Raw genomic sequence first — 22,256 nt, 5'->3', positions numbered from 1 at the left:
ATGAGATGATTGGATGGCATCACTGACTCAATGGACATGAGTGTGAGCAAACTCTGGGAGTCAGTGAAGGACAGGGAGGCCTGGCGTGCTGCAGTCCATGGGGCTGCACAGAGTCAGACAGGACTTAGGGACTGAACAGCAATAGCAAACTTGGTGGTTTTAAGCTGTTCGGTTTCTGACTTTGGTGAGAACCCATATAGTCTCTAGGGACCTAATACCGCCAACCTTACTGGGTTCTTTTCAGCTATCATTTGACTTCATCCTTTCATGACATGCAATAGTATCAATTACTTCCTCTTCTTGCGAACATTTTTCCCCTCTGAAAGCATTATCCGGATACATTTTGGGTGTCAGCCTCTCACAGTGCCTTCTGAGGCCGAATCATCTTCCTGCTTCGCTCTTTAATGGACACGCCTCAGAGGGCCCAGTGCTTGGCCTATGTTCTCACACGTTAATGTCTCTCTCCTTTTACCTAAATGTCCAGCTGCCCTATGGACATCTCCACCTGAATGGCCCACCTGGACCTCACATTCAACATAGCCAGATCGGAGGTTCATACCCTGTGAACCAGGCGATAGTGAGAATGGCAGTGAAGACCTGTGGATGGATTGGCAAAATCTGTAGGAGATAGAATCCTGTCTTTTGGAGGTGATTGATTGAATCTGGGGATAATGGAAAGGGAGGAACTGAGGATGACTTCCAGGTGTCTTGTTTGGGAAACTGGATAGATGGCGTTGGTCCCTCCTGGGAGAGGATTACGGGGCTCAGATGACATAAAGAATTTATTTATTGATGTGGTAAGGTGGAAGTGTACAGAAGGCCACTGGGCATTTGGACTTGGAGCTTGAAGGAGGGAACCGGAGACATATATTGGGTACCACCTGTGTACTGTGTTGATGAAACTGGACGTCTAAGAGAGAGGACTAATGTGAGTTGTGAATCAAGGGTGGAGTCCTGGGACACATCTCCATTAATGGAACAGGTACAGGAAGAGGATTTAGTCTAAAACACCAAGAAGACATCCTCAAGAGGGAAAGAAATGTACTAGAAAAACATGTGGTCATAGAACAAGATAAGAAGCGGTTTCAAGAAGGAGGAAATGATTGGCACCATCAAAAGGCACAGAGAGGTCAAATAAGATAAAGGCTAAAGAGATACAGTAGGTTTGAGAACATGAGGTCACTGGGAAGTTTGCTAGTAGGGGTTGAATAAATTGTTGGGCAAGGGGAAGCCATACTGTGGTTTTGGAATGGAGGAAAAAGTAAAACCACTCAGTCATGTCACTGGAATCCCAGGCATCCTCCCTGGTTCATCTCTTTGATGTGTTTATATCACTGTAGACTCTTGGATATTTGTTTTATTCTTTAAAAAGATGTATGGCTCCATTTTTGTCTTATTTCCAAGTCCTGGGAAATTTTTCTGACAGTAGTGACTGAAGCCCACCAGACTCCTCTGTCCATGGGATTCTCTAGGCAGGAGAATCCCATGGGCGGAGGAGCCTGGTGGGCTGCAGTCCATGGGGTCGCTAAGAGTCGGACACGACTGAGCGACTTCACTTTCATTTTTCACTTTCACTTTTCACTTTCATGCGTTGGAGAAGGAAATGGCAACCCACTCCAGTGTTCTTGCCTGGAGAATCCCAGGGACGGCGGAGCCTGGTGGGCTGCTGTTTATGGGGTCGCACAGAGTCGGTCACGACTGAAGCGATTTAGCAGCAACAGCAGCAGTAAAGCTGTTCTAATATAGGACAATCAAAAAGAATGACAGACGTCCACAAGAGTGGGTTTTTTGGGATCACAGCCAGTAAATCGGACTTCCTCAAAGTTAAAAAAAATAATAATTCTCTTCTAAGAACCCTGTTGAGAGGATGAAAAGACAAGCCAAGACTAGGAAAAAAATGTTAGCCAAATGCAAATCCAACAAAGGAATTCTGAGCAGAATATAGAAAGAATGCTCAAAACTCAGTTTTATGGATTAGGCAGTGGTTTCTTAAAACGACACCAAAGGCACAAACAACCAAAGGGGGGAAGAAACAGATAAATTACATCTCAGCAAAATTAAAACCTTTTGCTTGTCAAGGGAAACTACCAAGAAAGTGAAAGACAACCCCCAGAATGGGAGAAAATCATAAGCAAGACAGGGGGCTAGCATCCAGAACATATAGAAGCTCTTAGAACTCAACGATAAAAAACAAACAAACCCAATTTTAAAATGACCAAAGTATTTGACTAGACATTTCTCCAAAGAAGATACACATGGCCAACAAGCGCGTGAAAAGATGTTCAGCATCATTAGTCAGGCATTGTTGTTGTTATTTAGTCACTCAGTCATGTCCCATTCTTTTGGGACCCCATGGACTGTAGCCCGCCAGGCTCCTCTGTCCATGGAATTCTCCAGGCAAGACACTGGAGTGGGTTGCCATTTCCTTCTCCAAGAGACCTTCTCAACTCAGGGATGAAACCCATGTCTCCTGCATTGGCAGGAGTATTCTTTACCACTGAGCCACCAAGGGAGCCCAGGCAGGCATTCAGTTCAGTTCAGTCCCTCAGTCATGTCAGACTGAACTGAACTGTACTACCTTTTCCGATTTGGAACCAGTCTGTTGTTCCATGTCCAGTTCTAACTGTTGCTTCTTGACTTGCATACAGATTTCTCAGGAGGCAGGACAGGTGGTCTGGCATTCCCATCTCTTTGTCAGGCATTAGGAAAATGCAAATGAAAACCACAGTGAGATACCACTTCATACCTATTAAGATGGCTATAGTTTTTGTAAATGTAAAATAATTGGTGCTGGTGAGGATATGAAAAAAGGAACTCTCATATATTGCTGGTTGAAATGTAAAATGAATGGTGCAGGTTCTGTGTAAAATAGTTTAGCAGGTCCTCAAAACGTGAAACGTTGAGTTACCATCAGTTCAGTTCAGTCGCTCAGTCGTGTCCGACTCTTTGCGACCCCATGAACCGCAGCACACCAGGCCTCCCTGTCCATCACCAACTCCCGGAGTTTACTCAAACCCACCTCCATCGAGTCGGTGATGCCATCCAGCCATCTCATTCTCTGCCGTCCCCTTCTCCTCCTGCCCCCAATCCCTCCCAGCATCAGAGTCTTTTCCAGTGAGTCAACTCGTCGCATGAGGTGGCCAAAGTATTGGAGTTTCAGCTTCAGCATCAGTCCTTCCAGTGAACACCCAGGATTGATCTCCTTTAGAATGGACTGGTTGGATCTCCTTGCAGTCCAAGGGACTCTCAAGAGTCTTCTCCAGCACCACAGTTCAAAAGCATCAATTCTTCAGTGATCAGCTTTCTTCATAGTCCAATTCTCACATCCATACATGACCACTGGAAAAACCATAGCCTTAACTAGACGGACCTTTGTTGGCAAAGTAATGTCTCTGCTTTTTAATATGCTATCTAGGTTGGTCATGACTTTCCTTCCAAGGAGTAAGTGTCTTTTAATTTCATGGCTGCAATCAGCATCCGCAGTGATTTTGGAGCCCAAAAAAATAAAGTCTGACACTGTTTCCACTGTTTCCCCATCTATTTCCCATGAAGTGATGGGACCAGATGCCATGATCTTCGTTTTCTGAATGTTGAATTTTAAGCCAACTTTTTCACTCTCCTCTTTCACTTTCCTCAAGAGGCTTTTTAGTTCCTCTTCACTTTCTGCCATAAGGGTGGTGTCATCTGCATATCTGAGGTTATTGATATTTCTCCCGGCAATCTTGATTCCAGCCTGTGCTTCATCCAGCCCAGTGTTCTTCATGATGTACTCTGCATATAAGTTAAATAAGCAGGGTGACAATATACAACCTTGACGTATTCCTTTTCCTATTTGGAACCAGTCTGTTGTTCCATGTCCAGTTCTAACTGTTGTTTCCTGACCTGCATACAGGTTTCTCAGGAGGCAGGTCAGGTGGTCTGGTATTCCCATCTCTTTCAGAATCTTCCACAGTTTGTTGCGATCCACACAGTCAAAGGCTTTGGCATAGTCAATGAAGCAGAAATAGATGTTTTTCTGGAACTCTCTTGCTTTCTCCATGATCCAGCAGATGTTGGCAATTTGATCTCTGGTGCCTCTGCCTTTTCTAAAACCAGCTTGAACATCTGGAATTTCACAGTTCATGTATTTCTGAAGCCTGGCTTGGAGAGTTTTGAGCATGACTTTACTAGCATGTGAGATGAGTGCAATTGTGCGGTAGTTTGAGCATTCTTTGGCATTGCCTTTCTTTGGGATTGGAATGAAGACTGACATTTTCCAGTCTTGTGGCCACTGCTGAGTTTTCCAAATTTGCTGGCATATTGAGTGCAGCACTTTCACAGCATCATCTTTCAGGATTTGAAATAGCTCAACTGGAATTCCATCACCTCCACTAGCTTTGTTCGTAGTGATGCTCTCTAAGGCCCACTTGACTTCACAGTCCAGGATGTCTGGCTCTAGGTCAGTGATCACACCGTCGTGACTATCTTGGTCGTGAAGATCTTTTTTGTACAGTTCTTCTGTGTATTCTTGCCACCTCTTCTTAATATCTTCTGCTTCTGTTAGGTCCATACCATTTCTGTCCTTTATCGAGCCCATCTTTGCATGAAATGTTCCCTTGGTATCTCTAATTTTCTTAAAGAGATCTCTTGTCTTTCCTATTCTGTTGTTTTCCTCTATTTCTTTGCAGTGATCACTGAGGAAGGCTTTATTATCTCTCCTTGCTTGCTATTCTTTGGAACTATGCATTCAGAGGCTTATATCTTTACTTTTCTCCTTTTCTTTTGCTTCTCTTCTTTTCACAGCTATTTGTAAGGCCTCCCCAGACAGCCATTTTGCTTTTTTGCATTTCCTTTTCATGGGAATGGTCTTGGTCCCTGTCTCCTGTACAATGTCACAAACCTCCGTCCAGAGTTCATCAGGCACTCTATCAGATCTAGTCCCTTAAATCTATTTCTCACTTCCACTATATAATCATAAGGGATTTGATTTAGGTCATATCTGAATGGTCTAGTGGTTTTCCCTACTTTCTTCAATTTAAGTCTGAATTTGGCAATAAGGAGTTCAAGATCTGAGCCACAGTCAGCTCCTGGTCTTGTTTTTGCTAACTGTATAGAACTTCTCCATCTTTGGCTGCAAAGAATATAATCAATCTGATTTCGGTGTTGGCCATCTGGTGATGTCCATGTGTAGAGCCTTCTCTTGTGTTGTTGGAAGAGGGTGTTTGCTATGACCAGTGCATTCTCTTGGCAAAATTCTATTAGCCTTTGCCCTGCTTCATTCCGTGCTCCAAGGCCAAATTTGCCTGTTACTCCAGGTGTTTCTTGACTTCCTACTTTTGTATTCCAGTACCCTATAATGAAAAGGACATCTTTTTTGGGTGTTAGTTCTAAAAGGTCTTGTAGGTCTTCATAGAACCGTTCAACTTCAGCTTCTTCAGCGTTACTGGTTGGGGCATAGGCTACACAAAAATTTTATTCCTAAGTATCTGCCCAAGAGAAATGAAAACTTAGGTTCATACAAAACTACATGAATGTTCATAGCTGCATTATTCATCAGAATAAAAAAGTAGAAACAACTCAGATGTCCTTCAACTGATGAATGGATAAAGAAAAATGCGTTCTACCCATATATAGAATATTATTCAGCCATAAGAAGGAAGGAAGTACTGATGTGCTGCAACATATCTGAACCTTGAAACTATTATGCTGTGTGTCCTTTTGGAATGAAGAAAAAGTTGAAAATTAGATTACAGTGAGAGCTGCACGATGGATATAGTGGCACTATGAATATACTTAAGAATTGTGCACTTTAAACAGGTGAATTTTAGTTACATACATTAGATCTCAGTCAAGATGTTGCATTTTCAAATTATAGGAACCAGAACCATCTCTTTTTATCTATTGATTTTTATTTATTTGGCTGCACCACGTCTTAGTTGCAGCATGTGAAGTCTTAGCTGCAGCATATGGGATCTAGTTCCCTGATCAGGGATGGAACACAGGCCCCCTGCATTAGGACTGTGGAATCTTAGCCACTGGACAACCAGGTAAGCCCCCACTCTCATCATCTTATCCCGTTAATTTCACAAACAGGTTCCCAGGAGTCCGTTGCCAGCCGGGCAGCGGACTAGATGCTGAGGATGGAAAGATGAATGAGATTGGACCAGTCTAAAGGGGCCTTGGTGCTAAATCTGTTATCTGGGTGGACAGTGATTAAAACTTCTGACGCGGGGATTAAAGAGATCCACCTTGGAGCTAAAGCTGAAACTCCATGCGACGAGTTGACTCACTGGAAAAGACTCTGATGCTGGGAGGGATTGGGGGCGGGAGGAGACGGGGACGACAGAGAATGAGATGGCTGGATGGCATCACTGACTCTGTGGACATGAGTTTGAGTGAACTCCGGGAGTTGGTGATGGACAGGGAGGCATGGCGTGCTGTGATTCACGGGGTGGCAGAGAGTCGGACACGACTGAGCAACTGAACTGAACTGACTGAACTGAACCTTGGAATCCACTGATTAGAGAGGACTGTTTGTCCTTGGATTCATTTCTCCTCCCCAGTTCCGCCAAAGGGGGATAAGAATTAATACTTTATTCCGAGGGTGCTCCAGAGAAGAAACAGATTAGCAGCTGGGAAGCGCTCAGTACCTGTCGGGGCCACCACAGTAATCACCCCCAGGCGGTGGTTGGAAGAGTATTGCTAACCCGGCGCAGTTGGGTCTCTGATTCCTGGCTGCGGGAAAAGTTTGTCCCCAAGCGAGAACAGTGGGTTCCAGGAGCGCCTTCGCAACCGCGCCTCCGCCGCCTGGAGCGTCCCGGCGGTTGCCTAGCAACCAGCTGGCGTGGCGAACGCGCGAGCATGGAGCGGGAGACCCGGACCCTGAGCGCCGCGGTCCGGGAGCACCTGCGCCAGCTGTGTCTGCACGAGTTCCCGTGCGGCACCGGCAGCTGGGTGCGGGCGCTGGCGGGGCGGCCTGCGGAGGGGCTGGGGGGTCTGGGAAACGGAGGTGACCGACCAGGGGCCAGGCCAGGGCCTAGGGACGCAGAGAGGGCTGGGGAAGGGCTGCCGCCGGGTGCTGAGGGCGCCACCAGCCAGAAGCCAGGAGAGGATGTTTGGATCTGGGCGTTTAGGGAGCGTCCTGACCAGGGGGTGGGGATGGGGGTGCACTGTGGGAACAGGGACGCTGCAGGGGTGGACGAGATAGGCCCCCACCTGTGGCCTGTGGGCGCTGACCTAGGGTAGAGGGCAGGGACCCCGCCTCGAGCAGAGCGGGACCCAGGGGCAGGCTCTCCTAAAGACACCAGCCTCCTTTAGGGGTGAAATATCGTCCTGAGAGCAGGTTTACAGTTAGGACCCTGCTGCGATGTGGCCAAAGGGGCTGTCCTCACCAGCTAAGTGCAGGAGGAGCATGACCTTTAGAACCAGGGGCTTCCCAAGTGTGCCAGGAAGTCCTGAGCCCTGAGTGGTTCCCATGGGCTTGGTAGGAAGCTTTTTGGTGTTCCTGTCCGACTCTCTGAGACCCCCATGGATTGCAGCACACCAGGCTTCCCTGTCCTTCACTCGCTCCCAGAGTTTGCTCACATCATGTCCAATAAGTCGGTGATGCCATCCAACCATCTCATCCTGTCGTCCCCTTCTTCTCCTGCCCTCAGTCTTTCCCAGCATCAGGGTCTTTTCCGGTGAGTCGGCTCTTTGCATCAGGTGGCCAAAGTATTGGCGCTTCAGCTTCAGCATCAGTCTTTCCAATGAATATTCAGGGCTGATTTCCTTTAGGATTGACTAGTGGGAAGCTGGGACCCCACATTCCCTTGTCGGGCTCGTCCCCATTTTCATAGAAGAGAAAACTGAGATGCTAATCAAGGAACTAATTAACTTGTTTCATGAACAAACATTGACTGGGCCTCTACTGTGTGCTGTGTTTGGGGTTTCATAGACAGATGTCTCTCAAGACGAAGGGGTGGAAGACAGTAAACTCAAGGACCAAAATCTTTCATCTTCCACTAATGACATCTAAAGGGTCAGATGTTCAGCCTTTGCCACCTCTGCTTCAGAAACCTTTTCTTGGCTAATTACCTCCCACAGATTGCCTTTTACACCTCCTGGCTTCTAAGCTCACCCTGATCGTCCTGTCTTATAGTCTATTCCATTTTGAGAGTTTTGAATCCTTGAGAGGGGGTGAGTCATAAAGAGAGAAATTCTGTTCCTCCCTCCTCCCACCCCTTACTGCAGAATAAGTCACGATTTCTTCCTCAAACTAGCCGAGTATGGCAGGAGCTGATCCCCAGAGAGGAGAAGGCCCTGAGCCCCAGGGAGGAGACAATAGAGGATCTGCTGGGCCTGGTTCGCAGCACCCACTCACCCTGGGCTCTGGTGGAGGGCTCAAGCGCAGAGGACCTTTTCCTGAAAGAGCTGGCCATCCAGAATCCACTGATGCTCAAAGACAGCTTCTTCTACACCTACTTCAGGTCGCTCCGGGTGGTGGACAAGGATGTGAGTGCTGGGAGTGAGCCTCAGGGACAGGGATGGTGAGAGGGGAGCTGTTCCCCTTACGGGACTGGGTGGTAAGACCCAGCTCTGCCCTCCTCCTGATTAATCTCACCAGCCTGTCCTCAGAGCAGGGCTACCAAGCCCAGCAAACTCCCTCAGTTTGTCGCCCCAGGGAAGGGAGGCCCAGCCAGGATGGCCCGTAATGTCCTTGAATCCAAAGTCAAGTGACGATTCACAGACAGGTCCCTGAAGTTTCTGGCCTGACCCTGCAGGATGTAAACTAGAGTGGTCCCTTAAGACCACAGGGTTCACCATGGCACTGATCCCTGCCCTCGGGACCTGACAGTCCAGCAAGGGATACAAGACAGGGAAGCTGGAAGGGTGTCAGAGGAGGGGTGAGGCTTGAGAGGTGAGAGGCCGCTGCAGGCCTGGCAGAAGGCTGCAGGAAAGGCGCACAGGACAGGGAGGGGATTGGGTGTGGGGCGGTCACTCTCTGAGGCTGGATGCGCCGTTGCTGTCCTCAGGTAGACTCCAGGGCCACCCTGACCACTGCAGCTCTGATCTCCCTTTCCTCCCTTCCAGGTGAGCCTGGTGGACAAAGAGCTCCTGAAATTTGTGAAGCTTGAAGAGTTGGTGCTGAGTGCTAATCAAATCAAGGAAGTTGACACCACCAATCTGCCCCCAACTCTCAAGGTAAAGGAGCCCAGGTTCCATTCTGGGTCTTGGAGCCAGAGCTGCCCAGAGACCCTGCCCCTTCCTTGCCCACTCCCCAAGAGGTTTGACCATCATGTCTGTGTGCTAAGGGCAGGTCCAAGGCTTTTGAAAGATTGGCCAGATCCCTTAAAAAGTGAAACACAGGATTTCCATGTGGCCCAGAAATTCCCTTCCTGGGTATACACCCCAAAGCCTCGAAGGCAGGGACTTAGATTCCTGTACGCCAGTGTTCACTGTTCAGAGTTGCCAAAAGGTGAAGACAGTTTGTGTGTTTTCAGCAGATGAATGGAGCAGCAAAATGTGGTCTGTCTACACAGTCATGAAAAGGCATGGCAGGAACTTCCCTGGCAGTCCAGTGTGTAAGACTCCTTGCTTCCACCTAAGTGGGCATGGGATCTACCCCTGGTTGGGGAATTAAGATCCCTCATGCCACACAGTGTGGCAAGAAAAAAAAAGAAACGAACAACGTGCATGCTCTTGAAAATGTGATGCTGAATGAAAGAGGTCGGACACAAAAAGCCACATATTAGATGATGACATGAAATACGTAGAAGAAGCAAATCCAGAGAGGAAGAAAGTACATTAGAGGTTCTAGGGGGAGCAGGGAGGGACTGGGGAGATGTTCAGTGGGCAGAGTTTCTGTGAGGGCCGATGAAAAGTTTTGGAAATGGATAGTGATGGATGGTTGTACCCTGAGTGAGTGTACTTAATGCTGCCGAATTGTCCACTTAAAAAGGGTTGAAATCACAAATTATGTTTTAATATATATAAAACCACAATAGAAAAATGGTAGGCCAGACAATATTATGAGTCTTCAGCGAAGTATATCAAAATGGTCTCAATTTTAAATTAAATGCTGAGACTAGTTAATTTGATGGCAGAAGAGGCTCAGCTGTCTCAGTGCCGGGCTCAAAAAGAAAATGAGGAAGACCTGGGAGGAGAAACACAGGAATTCTGTTGTCTTTGGGTTTATTCCTTTGGCCCAGGGGCCCTTTGGCTTCCCCAGGGACAACTGCCATGGATTGGGAAGTTGCCAAAATATTACAGATGTCCCCTCTCACGCTCTCTGACTTCACATCCACTCCATATTTTAAAGTTTCCTTTGCAAAAGGAAAAGAAGCTTTCTGACAGCTACTGCAGGAATATTTTCTTCCCGAACCCTTTTTTTAAAATCACCAACCCAAAGGCTGTATTTACTTTATTATTATATTTTTACTTTATATTTTAATATTTATTAACTTGGCTGCACTTAATCTTAGTAGCAGCATATGGGATCTAGTTCCCTGACCAGGAATTGAACCTGGACCCCCTGCACTGAGAGCATGGAGTCTTAGCCACTGGACCACCAGGGAAGTTCCTCTTCCTGGATCCTTAGAAGGGAGTCCAGGAGGGCACAGAGAGACAAAGCCTGAGTACTTCGCAGCTCCCTTCCTGAGTTGCCCAGGGGTGAAGAAGGGGGCGCAGTCTGTTCTCCCTGGGCTCACAGGCTGTCTGTCTGCTCGTCTCAGGTCCTGGAGCTGTATGGCAACAAGATAACCAGCATGGAGTGTCTGTGCCATCAACCACCCCCGCGGCTCCAGCACTTGGGGCTGGGCCACAACAAGCTCCTGGGCCCCCTGGAGAGTCTGTACGTCACCAGCAACCACTGGTAACTCAGGAGCTTCCCGTGGGAAGAGGGAGGAGGGGACTGAGTGTGCCATGTGGGCCCTTCTAAGCTGGTGACTTGGAGGACTCAGCTTTGCTCTTCTTTTCTATAATAACTCCTGGTTGGCTGCTAAGTCCAGACCTAGGGTTTTTTTCTCTGACCCCATAAACCAAAAATCCCACTGAGGCCCAGAGAAGGGCACCAAGAGCCAATGAGAGATTTGCTTTGAGGACATGCTTCAGGATTCCTACTGCCATTTGGGCCAGTGAATTCTCGGTTCTGAGGGCCATCCTGCAGCTCCCTGGCCTCCACCCAGGAGAGGCCAGGAGCATCCACCCCAGACCCGCTGTGACAACCCAAAGTGCCACATGGCCACTGGGGGGCAAAGCCACCCCCACCTGAGAACCGCTGCCCTACAGACAAGTCTGTTTTGACTTTCTCTCCTTGGTGGGTGAGCAGTGGTCAATCTGAGACATCTGAGGGCAGCAGAGACCACCTGTGAAAGCCTATCAGAGGAGGGACTTCCCTGGAAGTCCAGTGGTTAGGACTTTGTCTTCCAATGCGGGGCGTTGCAGGTTCGATGCCTGGTCGGGGAGCTAAGATTCCACATGCCTTGGGGCCGATAACTCCTAAAACATAAAACAGAAACAACATTGTAACATATTCAATAAAGACTTTAAAAATGATCCACATTAGAAAAACAAAAAAGACCCTCCCTCAGAGGAAGCTGGGCCAGAGAGGCCTGTCAAAGCCTCTGTGAGGATTCCCAGCGCTCAGCATCCCGGGCAGACCTCCCTGGACTGAGGTTTATGACAGTTCTTTCCTCACAGAGCAGGAAGGCCTCGAGGAGCAGGGCAGCTTTCCCAGGTGGCCTGGGAACGTGCTCGTGGAAGGCCTGTCTCTGACCCTAAATTTTCTCCTTCCTCCTCTTTCTCTATCTTGGCCAAGCTGCCTCTGCACAGCCTTGACCACACACGATTCCAGATCCCTGCCTTCTGCTGACCTCAACCGTCAGGGAAGCTGCGAGGCACAGGAAGAGAACACACACTTCAGGCTGTGTGTGACAGTTCAGAACTCTGCCAGAGTTCTAAGCATTCCAGTTATTTTTTATTAATTTATTCATTTAAAATTTTTGGCCGCATGGCATGTAGGATCTTAGTTCCCCAACCAGGGACCAAACCCGTGCTCCCTGCTGTGGAAGCTCGGAGTCTTAACCACTGGACCTCCAGGGACGTCCCTTAAGTGTTTTGGTCTTTGATTTGGAAAACAGGCTTATGATAACATCACCTGCTTGATGCTGAGTGTGGATTTCCTAGAAACACGTCTGTGTGAAAGCTCCATCTTTTGCCATTTTGAATTTAAAAGGAGGGTACACGTGCTGCGAATCCATCTTTCTGATGCTTCTACCGGTTCTCCTGAAGGAGGCTGGTATTGGGCAAAATCTGTGTGCTGGTCCAAACGAAGTGTTCTTCTCGGGGATTTCTGTGACTGGCTGGTCAACATCAGGGCAGGAAGAGAGGAGGGAAGAAGGGCAGGTGTGGCTGGGAGACGGTCATGTGTGACGGCGGGATTGTGCGATGAGGTGTCCCCTTGTGAACTGTTGTTGTTGCCTCTGCTCTCAGAGCTGGAATCCGTTCACTTTCTGGTTTGCACAGCAGGGAGGCCTGCCACCAGGTGGAAGGGGCGGGGCGCCTCCTCTGTCCCTAGCGGCTGGTTCTTCTTCATCCACGTGCCCCATGAAACAAACCAGGGACTTCCCTGGCGGTCCAGTGGCTAAGACTCCACGCTCCCAAAGCAGGGGGCCTGGGTTTGATTCCTGGTCAGGGAACTAGATTCCACATCCACCACTGAGACCTGGTGCAGTCAAATAAATAAGTAAATATTAAAAAAAAAAGGAACGAACCAGGCTGCTTCCCACGGTCGTGAACCAGACTGCTTCCCACGGTCGTGGCCCGGTCTGACTCTGGGGCACCTCTTCCAGCTTCTAGACCTTTCAGGCTTCACACCTCCTCTTCCCAGGCCCCCCGTTTGTCGGGCTCTGCTACCCCACCCCCACGGCCCCTCCATACAGAGTCCTTTCTCCACCTTCCTCACCAGTCTGTCCATCTCTGCTGAGAACCTTCTAGATGGATGGGAGATAGCCAGATGGTTAGCTGAGAAGAGGTCTATACACATACAAGTGGAGTGGAGGCAGGATGTGACAGCCACCTCTGTGCACAGCAAGAGCGAGGGGGTTGGGGGAACGGGGGCTCCATCCAGACAGGGGGCTGACCCAGGTCAAGAGCAGCCCGAGGCCTGAGTGTCAGGGAGGGCCACAGTCTCCCATCCTGCCCTCAGCACCAGGCCTTGTCCAGCCGGGACTCGGGGTGCTGGGGGTGCTGGAGGATGCAGGCGCAGTGACCACGGCTGCCTGTCCCCACTGCTCTGCTCACCTGGCCTCGTGCTCCTGGGCCGTGCCACTCGCCTTTCAGGCCCAACCTCGTCTCCCTGGACCTGAGCTTCAACAACCTGACGGACCTGCAGAGCCTGGTGGCCAGCCTGCAGACACTGCTGCACCTGAGGCTGCTGCTCCTCCAGGGCAATCCGCTGGCCCTGGTGCCCCACTACCGGGGCTTCACCATCGACAGTCTGGCCAGGCTCTGCGTGCTGGATGACATCACCGTGGCGTCCAGCGAGAAGCATCTCTTCCGCGGGCTCAGCCACAGCGAGGGTGAGGGGGCCAAGGCACAGGGTGTGGGGGAATTGTTGAGGGCCCCCCCCCGCCCACCCACCACCCTACTGGGTGCACATGTCTTGTTTGTCACCCCGCTCCCCGGCTGACTCACACCCTGGTCTGGTGTAACTCACTTTCTTGGGCAGAGTTCTCTCCCAGATTTTGATCCACGTGATTGAGATCTGGGGACAGAAATGGTAGGGGGTCGGGACCATCGCAGTCCCCTCCCTTCCTTCTGAGACAAATGGGAAACATTCTTTAAATCAGCTTCTTGGCTTGCTGGTGGCTTGAGATCACCCCCTTGTGGCTGTACCAGAGTCTTCTCAAGGTCAGGGTGATGAAACATGGGTAATAATAGCTCCGCCTTCTGCATGTCAGGCACCAGCTTAAGTCACATAGTCTCCATCTGCAAGCATCCTGCAAAGCAGCTCCTGCTGTTTCCATGATACAGATCAGGACAACAAGGCTGAAGAGGGGTGTCTTGCCCAAAGGAAAGGGAAAGTGTTAGTCACTCAGTCGTGTCTTGACTCTTTGTGACCCCATGGACTGTAACATCTGTCCTTGGACTTCTCCAGGCAAGGATACTGGAGTGGGTAGCCATTCCCTTCTCCAGGGGATTTTCCTGACCCAGGGATCGAACCCGGGTCTCCCGCATTGCATGGCATATTCTTTACTGTCTGAGCCACCAGGGAAGCCCCTGAGACTTACCCCAATTCACTGCGTGTTGAACTTGGCAGTGCTGGGACATGAACCCAAGTCTGCAAAGTGAGGCACAGCCTGGCTCAGAGCAGGAGGCAGGAAGCGTGCTCGCCCGCCCGCCTTTGCTCTCTGTCTGTCCATCTCACCCCTCGGTTCCCCTCACCCCTGCCTGTTCCCTCCTGCAGATCTCCTGGCGCCCGAGGCACAGTTATTGGTGACTATTGGAAACCTCCGAGGGGTGCTGGACTCCTCGGTCTTGGACCCAGAACCAGGGCCCCAAGGCCCTTTCATCACGTACAACTACTATGTGACATACGACTTTGTAGAAGATGAAGAAGGCGAAGGAAGTCAGTATGGCGGTGTCCTGGCTGAGGTGGGTGCCTGGGGCAGCGCTGCTCTCGGGTTCTCAGGGCCCCCTGTGCAGACAGGATGGCTTTAGGGAAACCAGGAAACCCCTTAACATGGATCTTTCCAATTCATACTCTCCTCTGAACAGGAAGGCAGCTTCTGCTCAGCCCCTTTCTTGAAGCTGGTGTTGCTGCTGTGCTCAGTCGCTTCAATCGTGTCCAGCTCTTTGCAATCCCCTGGACTGTAGCCTCCGGGCTCCTCTGTCCATGGGATTGTCCAAGCAAGAATACTGGAGTGGGTTGCCATCTCCTCCTCCAGGGGATCTTCCCAACCCAGGGATCGAACCCACATCTCTTATGTCTCCTGTATTGGCAAGTGGGTTTTTTACCACTAGCACCACCTGGGAAGCCCCTTGAAGCTGGAGTGATTCTCAGTCATGCTCACCCCTTCCTAATCCCCCTTGAAACAGAAGCAAAGGACCTAACAAGGGAGCAGCCCAGATTCTCAGGACTAGGCTGCTGGCCTCCCAACCCTGTTCTCCAACTCCCTCTATACCTCCCGCTCCCTTCCCATCACAAGAAAACCCAACAGTGTCATCCGGCTAGGAGAAATGCGAGGGTTTCCTAACTTGTGAAGAAACTGTTACTATTTTTACTCTTTATTATTATTATTCATTTATTTATTTGTCTGTGCCGGGTCTTAGTTGCAGAATGTTGGATCTTCCATCTTTGTTGTGGCATGCAGGATCTTTAGTTGTGGCATGTGGGATCTAGTTCCCTGACCAGGGATGGAAGCCAGGCCCTCTGTGTTGGGAGCTCGGAGTCTTAGCCACTGAACATCCAGGGAAGTCCCTTTCTTTACTCTTAACATAGAACTTTCAGAAGAATCAAGACTGGGTGTTTTGTTTGGTTGGTTGGTTGGTTTTTAACTTCCTGCCCTCTAAGTCCGTGCATTTCTTTGCTCCACATCCATCAAGCACAGGTGCCCTTCGCACCATGTGCTCGTCGTGTCGGGCATGAGCTCTGAGGCCGGCAGTCTTGGATGTATTTTCACCTCTTTGACAGATCATCAAGCCCCCTCCCAGCATGGAACAGCTGGGTGAGGACATTCTGGAAGAAATCATCGAAGACATAGAAGAGTCCTTGGAATCAGGGCTGGCCTCCCTGTCCGAGTCGGGGGAGCTGGAGGAGTCCATTGTCTCTGGCGCTTCTGAGCCATTGCCACGGTCCATAGACTCTGCAGAAGAGCTGGCCAAGCTGCGGCCGCTCCTGGATCCCCGGCTCTGCCCATCCCCGGGGTAAGGATGCTCATGTGGCTGGGGGCCGGGCCCAGACCACACCGGGTGTTTATCGTTTTCTGTGCCCCCATCCCTCCTGGCCTTCTGTCCCTGGCTGTGGCCGCATACTGCTGATCTTCTCAAAGCCCTCCCCGGATGGCACAGCCCCCCACCATGTGGCCTCTCTCCTCCCAAGGACAGTGCTCTTCAGCACGGTCCCCAAGCCCTGGTTAGACGTCATCCCCTGCAACTACGAGATGCAGCACACGCTGAAGGACCTGGTGCCGCTCAAGGCCTTCCTGCTCTCAGGGACCGTGGTCACCGTCGTGGAGGAGAAGGTGGGCTCCAGCGTGCTCCAGGGTTCATACGCTGTCTCCTGTGCTCTGCTTTTCTGTCGGGCATCTGTAGCCCTGCTCCCCCATTGGCAAGGTCTCTGTGCTTTTCCAGAAAGATCCCGGCTAGCCCCCTCCCCGCCTCCGCCCCCTAGATTCTCTCCTGGCCTGTGGAGCGGCCGTCTTCCTCAGACAGTCCCTTGGCTGCTAAGAGGGACAAAGGAGAGAAGGACAAGAAGGAGAAGGACAAGAAGGGCAAAGACAAGGCAGGCAAAGGGGAGAAAGAACCCCCCAAGGTACCTCCAGGTGGGGGCGGTGGCCTGGGTGGTGGGAGGATGCTCCCGGCCTCCTGCCCACCCTGTCTACCTACCTGGCCTCTCCCCACAGGCGCAAAAGGGGAGCAAGAAGCAGAAGGAGCTTCCTAAGGAGCTGCACCAGGACCCGCCCATCCTGCGGGTGCTGGGCAGCAGCCCTATGGTCCTAGAGCCCCTGCTGGCAGGGGAGCCGTTCGTGTCTACCGTGTGCAACTTTGGGGTGATCCGGACCTTGGAAGCTGACCGGCTGACACTTAACAGGGTATAACGGCCTCCCCCGCCCACAGATGCCTGGTCATGCCAGGGAGAGGGGAGGGAGGGGGAGGTGGGATGGGGAAGGGGGAGCAGAACCACAAGAGGGTGGGGGTGGGGGCATGCAACAAGGGTCACCTACCTGATGGGTGGCCTTCTCAAGTTCGAGGGGCCAGGCAAGCAGGCAGGCTGGGCAGCTCCTCCGGAGGAGACCCTGCCTCAACCTCCCTGGTCTAAGAGGAACCCTGGCCAGGGAGCTCTCACCCACTAGGGTCTGTACCCACCCCTCCCCCAGCACCCCCCCCCCACTCCAGTGAGGAACTTATTCTGTGGTTCTCTCTCAGGATGCAAAGAAGAATAAGAAAGGTAAAAAAGGTAGGTGCTGATGAGGGGCAGAGGGCAGGGAGGGCTTACCGGGGACCAGCCCTGGTCCGTTAGGGTTGCTGTAAGTTGCCCCAGGGTGGGTGGCGAATAAACACCAGACATTGATTTCCAGCTGCTCTGGAGGTGAAGTCCAAGACCAAGATGCCAGCAGCACCAGGTGACAGTCCTTTTCCTGGTTGTCACCTTCTCCCTGGGTCCTCACCTGGTGGGAGAGGGGCCAGCACCAACGACCCCCCACCCTGCCTTCATGACATAATCACCTTCCAAAGGCCCCACCTCCCAACAGCATCACCCTGGGGGGCTGGGATTTTCACACAGGAATTTGGGGAAGGGCACAAATATAGCAGGACTCCCTGAGGGGTCAGCATGACTGCGGACTGAAGGGATGGGGGGATGGAGAGTCGTATCTTCCAGCCGATGGGAGGGCCACGCCTACCCTGAGGACCAAACCCTGAGTCTTCCCTGTGGCCCTGTGCACAGGGCCCTGTCTCGGTCAGGACCTGGGCAGCACAGGCGTCCTGGGGAGGGGCAGGATGGAGAGGGGAGGGGAGGCTCGGGTTTGGGGTGCCCAGTGTCCTTCCGGCTCAGCGGTAGTCCTGCTCCTGCAGGGCATGCTAAGTCGCTAAGTCTCTGACTCTTTGCGACCCCATGGACTGTGCCCCGCCAAGCTCCTCTGTCCATGGGGATTCTCCAGGCAAGAATACCTGACCCTCCTCCAAGGGATCTTCCCCACCCAGGGATTGAACTGGTGTCTTATGTCTCCTGCATTGGCAGGCAGGTTCTTTTCCCATGTGAGCCCCACCTGGGAAGCTCCTGCAGGGCATTAGCTCTTCTTTGCTGTATGACGATCTCGGGCTTGTTGTGTGGGCAGTGGCAGCATTGAAATAGGTAAGTTTTAGATTTTATTTTTAGAACTGTTTGGCTTACGGGGAGAGATGGAGGACATTGCTTAGTTGGGAGACTGCTGCGAAAGTCTAAGGTAAGATCACAGCAGTGCTGTTAGCAGTAGGCAATGTGGAAACAGCCCAGATGACCATCATTGGATGAACTGGATAAGCAAAATGTGATCTACCCATACAGTGAGGTTTTTTAAAGAAAAAAATTATTTGCAAGCCAGTTCTTTAGTTGCAGCATGCATGGTCTTTAGCTGTGGGACTTGAGACCTTTTAGTTGTGGCTTGTGAGATCCAGTTCCCTGACCAGGGATCGAACCTGGGCCCCCTGCATTGAGACTTGTCTTAGCCACTGGACCACCAGGGAAGTCCCCATACAATGGGGAATTATTCCATCATGAAAAGGAATGAAGCCCTAACACATCCAACTTCATGGGTAAAGCTTGAAAACTCAGTGCTAAGGGAAAGAAGTCAGACACAAAAGACTGCATAGTGTATGATTCCATTTTGTATGAAATGTCGAGATTAGCCAAATCCATAGAGACAGAGAGTAGATCAGTGGTTGCCTGGAAGTAGGGGAGGGGAAAGGGGTGTGACTGCTTAATGGGTTTCCATTTGGGGTGATGAAAATGTTCTGGAATTAGTGGTGATGGTTGCACAACATTGTAAATTTACTAAAAGTCACCGAACTGTATGCTTTTAAATGGTTTAAATGTTTTGAATTTTATGAGAATTTTCTCTCGCTGGAAAAAGAAAAGTCACCTTAAGAAAAAAAACGAAGCACTTTAGGCAAGAATCAGAGCCTGGGCTTAGGAATGGGTGGTGGGGATGGTGTGGAGAAGACGGAGCAGAGAGCCATAGGGAAGATGAAACAGGCCGACCTGGTGACTGGGGAGCAGGCGCAGGCGGGACTTCTGCCTGGCAGTGACTGGAGCCCCGAGGGGAAGATGAGCTCAGCTTTGGGGACATGAAGTTGAGAAGTTGAATCGAGTGGTGCATCCAGAGTCGCCATGGTCGACAGTGCTGCTGAGTTGCCTCTTCTCTGACTCCATCTCCTCTGCCCTGTCAGACCACCTAGTGGTCTTCACTCAGAACGACTGTGGGTTCCTTAGTCTGCACGGGGGAGTCTACCCAGAGTACTTTACACTTCCCACTCACTCCGCTGCTGCTGCTCGGGTCAGTCAGCTTCAGCGGCCCTTCTCCGGGGAAGCCGATCGCCTGGTTGGGGTTAGGCTCTTTATCTTCTTCACAGCCTCCTGTGTTTTCCTTTACAGGAAATCACAATGATCACAGGTGTCACAATGATACCCACATAGATGTGAATCTGTGTAGGTGCTTAATTTTTAAAAATTTATTTGTTTATGGCTGCACTGGGTCTTCATTGCTGCATGCAGGCTTTCTCTAGTGGCGGTGAATGGGGGCTACTCTCTAGCTGCAGTGCAAGGGCTTCTCACTTTAGTGGCTTCTCGCTGCAGAGCACAGGTTCTAGAGTGCGGGCTCAGTAGTTGCAGCACACGGGCTTAGTTGTCCCACAGTATGTAAGATCTTGGGCTTCCCTGGTGGATCAGATGGTAAAGAATCTGCCTGCAATGTGGGAGACCTGAGTTTGATTCCTGGGTTAGGAAGATTCCTTGGAGGAGGGCATGACAACTCACTCCTATATTCTTGCCTGGAGAACCCATGGATAGAGGAGCCTGGTGGACGCAGAGAGTCCTTGGGGTCGCAAAGAGTCGGACACAACTGAGGGACTAACACACACACATATGTATGTACACACGAGTAAGCTCTAGTAGGGCAGGAGCTATGCTTGTATTCCTTAAAGCCACACAATCTCCAGCTCCCAGCACATCGATTGAATGAATGAATCACTTATAGATGGTGTTTAAAGCCATGAAAATATGAGTTTGTTGATAGAAAAGGGTTGAGCCCAGTACCCTGGGCAATGCTACAGATTCAGAGCAGGAAGGGAAAGCAAGACCTGAAAGGGTCAGACTTAACTGTGTCCTAAAACAAAACCCAAGGATATTGATAGGAGTACAGAAATAGCCAAGCCAAGGTGAGGTAGCCAGCCACTCAAGGTAAGTTCACAATGTCTGCCACCCAGTGAGAAATTACCAGGCATGTAAAAAAGCAAGACAATTCAGGATATAATGAAATTGAATCAATTATAATTGACCTAGAAATGACATATATGATAGAATTCATAGACAAGGACATTAAAGCCATCTTTATCATTATATTCCATATAGCCAAGAAGCTCGAGGAAAGATTGACCATGGTACATAGTGACATGGAAGATAAATCAGAATTTTAGAGATGAAAACCACAGTATCACTTGAAAAATGTACTCAGTGGGATTAATGACAGATTAGACAATGCAGAAGGAAAACTGAGGAAACTAACTTGAAGCAGCAGAAACTATCCAGAGTTAGAAAAATGGCTGGAAAAAAAATGAACAGAGCATTAGTGATCAGTGACTTATAAATTCAAATAAAATCACATCCACAGAGTTGGAGCCCCCAAAGGAGAGTGGGGAGGGAAGAGAGAAATTTAAATTGATAGTTTTCAAATTTAAGTTTAAGTGTTTAAATGTCCACTGTTCTGCTGCTATCCTCTGGTTTGCATTTTTTTTTCTGATGATAAATCTGATGTCATCTTTATCTTTGTTCCTCTGTATATAATGTGTCCTTTTTTTCTTTCTCTCTTTAAGCTTTAAAAGTTTTCTCTTTATCACTGATTTTAAGTAATTTTATCATTAAGCCCTGGGATTAAAATGAGCTTAGAGAAAGCTTACTTTTTACATTTTTGCTAATTTCTTTAACGTCTGGCTTAACTGAGAAAGCCACATAAGTGGAGGTGCTTCTGCAGTCAGTCTGTGTGACATTTGCTGTAGTTAAAGTGTATGAAGAAAATCTATTCTCACATGGACATGCAACTGGAAAAGAGGGAAATACCTTAATAGACTTTTAAATAATTGTGGATATTCTTTGACATTACATCAGGCTTGACAACCAGTAGTTTTTAAAAGAAGGTTGTTACAACGTGGAAACAATCTATATGGATGAAGTTTTTCATAGTAAGTTATGTTAAATTAATCTACAGTGCCTTTTTTAAAAAAAACCCAAAAACTGCATTTTGAACATCTGTCTTACGAATGAACAATTGCTAACATCTGGTCATTGTTTTTTGTGAAATACTGGTTCACTGAGTTACACATATTTTCCAACTGTTCACATGTTTCTTTATCCATTATCTCCAAATCACCTTTTATATCATCAAACCTATCATTGGAAAAGTCTTCTAGTATTGGAAAACTGTTAAGTTCATGGTGGCAGATACAATGTTACAAAGTTCTACTTGAAAGTGCATATGTTATAAATGTATTTATCCAAATGGTTTCAGATGTTTTGCCTGGAGTGCCATGCTTGCTTCATTCGTTTTTGAGAAAATATTTGCCAAATATTCACGCTGAAATAACCATATTAAAAAAAAATACGTATTTATTTGGCTACCCTGGGTCATGTGGGATTTAGTTCCCTGAGCAGGAATGGACCTGGCCTCTTGCATGGGGAGTGTGGGGTCCTAGCCACTGGGCCCGCCAAAGAAGTGCAGAAATAACCATATTTTGTCAGCCTTCTTTCAAGTGAAAAATATATCCCAAGAAAAAGCAGCTAGTTCATCCTGTAACTCAAACTGAAGCTTGTTGAATGACTTGATTAGATGTGATTTATGCCTTATTATGGTTAAGACCCCAGGGCGATTCTGAAACCGTGCTGGGCTGGGGACCCAGGTCAGGTTTGCATTTTGGGGACGGAGTCGCCCCGGTCGGCCGTGCACCGCCAACCCGCTCATCGCTCCGGATTCACATTTTCATATTCCCTCAGAAATAAAATCTTTGGTTTCAGTGTACGAAAGTGACTACCAGCCCGAGCCTCTGACGGTGGAAATCCAGATCCAGCTGATCCAGTGGCGCTCGACGGAGGAGGCGCTCCGGGGGCTCGTCACAGGGCGTGATTAAAGGTGGTTCTGACACCGTGGGTGTCCGGCTGGTCCAGTTCTGACCCCGCGACTGTCCGGCCTGCCTGGTTCTGACACCGGTCTGTGCGCCCGCCGCCGTGCGTCCGGGGAGCGGGGAATGCCTGGCTAGGGAGGAGCAGGAGGCTAGCAGCGGGGTTGGGGGCGCTGGCCAGGGAGGAACGGCGTTGAGGGGTAGGGGTT

At 49.7% G+C, this 22,256-nt stretch overlaps 1 protein-coding gene across 3 annotated transcripts; it reads left to right on the top strand.

The window, feature by feature from the left end:
- Nucleotides 1-6,839: 6,839 nt before the first annotated feature.
- On the top strand, nucleotides 6,840-22,219 carry LRRC43 (leucine rich repeat containing 43). 3 transcript variants are annotated; one of them, XM_055405105.2, is made up of 13 exons: nucleotides 6,840-6,933; nucleotides 8,212-8,472; nucleotides 9,052-9,162; nucleotides 10,692-10,831; nucleotides 13,300-13,538; nucleotides 14,426-14,613; nucleotides 15,653-15,885; nucleotides 16,061-16,202; nucleotides 16,352-16,492; nucleotides 16,584-16,772; nucleotides 17,107-17,137; nucleotides 17,259-17,303; nucleotides 21,944-22,219. In XM_055405105.2, the coding sequence occupies exons 1-13, from the start codon at nucleotides 6,841-6,843 to the stop codon at nucleotides 22,054-22,056; spliced, it is 1,926 nt and encodes a 641-aa protein (XP_055261080.2). In that variant the 5' UTR covers nucleotide 6,840; the 3' UTR covers nucleotides 22,057-22,219. The 3 variants fall into 3 exon arrangements, with proteins under 3 accessions (XP_055261080.2, XP_055261081.1, XP_088684273.1); XM_055405106.2 differs by lacking the exon at nucleotides 8,212-8,472; XM_088828147.1 differs by lacking the exon at nucleotides 21,944-22,219 and having other exon boundaries at nucleotides 17,259-17,503.
- Nucleotides 22,220-22,256: the final 37 nt, after the last annotated feature.

Source organism: Moschus berezovskii, chromosome 19, assembly GCF_049115385.1.
Source record: "Moschus berezovskii isolate FMDL1 chromosome 19, NW_MosBer_1.0, whole genome shotgun sequence".
NCBI classification, from domain to species: Eukaryota; Metazoa; Chordata; class Mammalia; order Artiodactyla; family Moschidae; genus Moschus; species Moschus berezovskii.
This window is presented reverse-complemented; position numbering and strand designations above follow the sequence as displayed.

What these genes read in the sequence shown, in the direction of transcription:
- LRRC43 (XM_088828147.1), top strand. Translation starts at nt 6,841, where the DNA reads ATGGAGCGGGAGACCCGGACCCTGAGCGCCGCGGTCCGGGAGCACCTG. An exon ending in CGTGCGGCACCGGCAGCTGG is followed by an intron (nt 6,934 to 8,211) that starts GTGCGGGCGCTG and finishes CCCTTACTGCAG; the next exon opens with AATAAGTCACGATTTCTTCC. An exon ending in GGGAGAAAGAACCCCCCAAG is followed by an intron (nt 16,493 to 16,583) that starts GTACCTCCAGGT and finishes CTCTCCCCACAG; the next exon opens with GCGCAAAAGGGGAGCAAGAA.